The sequence below is a fragment of the Trachymyrmex cornetzi genome, unplaced genomic scaffold, assembly GCF_001594075.2.
Source record: "Trachymyrmex cornetzi isolate Tcor2-1 unplaced genomic scaffold, Tcor1.1 scaffold2023, whole genome shotgun sequence".
Taxonomy (NCBI): Eukaryota; Metazoa; Arthropoda; class Insecta; order Hymenoptera; family Formicidae; genus Trachymyrmex; species Trachymyrmex cornetzi.
The window spans coordinates 1-685 of record NW_017296662.1 but is presented as its reverse complement, the minus strand read 5'-3'; the positions used below and the strand labels follow the sequence as shown (position 1 = coordinate 685).

The window sequence follows — 685 nt, the reverse complement described above, 5'->3', positions numbered from 1 at the left end:
AATCCTCGAAGCACTTCAAAAGATCATTTTTTGTGATCTTGTTCAGCTCCTTTTTCGATGCCGTCTTTAACTCCTCAATCGTAGCGTAGCGTCGTCCTTTCATGGGCCTCTTCAGTTTCGGGAACAAAAGTCACAGGGGGCTAGATCTGGGGAATACGGTGGCTGCGGCAGAGTCCAACAGCTCCTTAGCAATGTTAATGCGATGCTGTTTTTGGTCGAAATTGAGCAATTTTGGTACGAATTTCGCGGCGACCCGTCTCATGCCCAAATCATTGATTGGAAAAAATCGAATGGCACGAGCCAATCGATATGTTTAGGTCCTCAGCAACTTCTCTGACGGTGATTCGACGATTGGCCAATACTATTTTCTTCACTTCATCAATGTTTTCGTCTGTTGTTGACGTGCTCGGGCGTCCGGCACGCTCTTCGTCGTTCACATCTTCTCGGCCCTCTGAGAACATTTTGTACCATCGATAAACGTTGCTTCGGTCCAAGGTAGCTCCACCATATGCCACAGTCAACATTCGGAATGCGTCCGCGCACTTAATTTTGTTTTTCGCACAAAATTTGATACAGATTCTTTGATCCATTTTTTGGAATAGGCAAAAATCGAAGACGAATCAACACGTGCAAGCAAAGCAGCTGTCAAAAATTAACTGAACATTCAAAATGGCCGAACTTGTCG

General features: G+C 45.1%; 1 protein-coding gene across 1 annotated transcript; it reads right to left on the bottom strand.

Moving 5' to 3' along the window:
* Positions 1 to 264: 264 nt before the first annotated feature.
* On the bottom strand, positions 265 to 613 carry LOC108759684 (putative uncharacterized protein FLJ37770). Its single transcript, XM_018505240.1, has one exon. The coding sequence runs from the start codon at positions 588 to 590 to the stop codon at positions 270 to 272; it is 321 nt and encodes a 106-aa protein (XP_018360742.1). The 5' UTR covers positions 591 to 613; the 3' UTR covers positions 265 to 269.
* Positions 614 to 685: the final 72 nt, after the last annotated feature.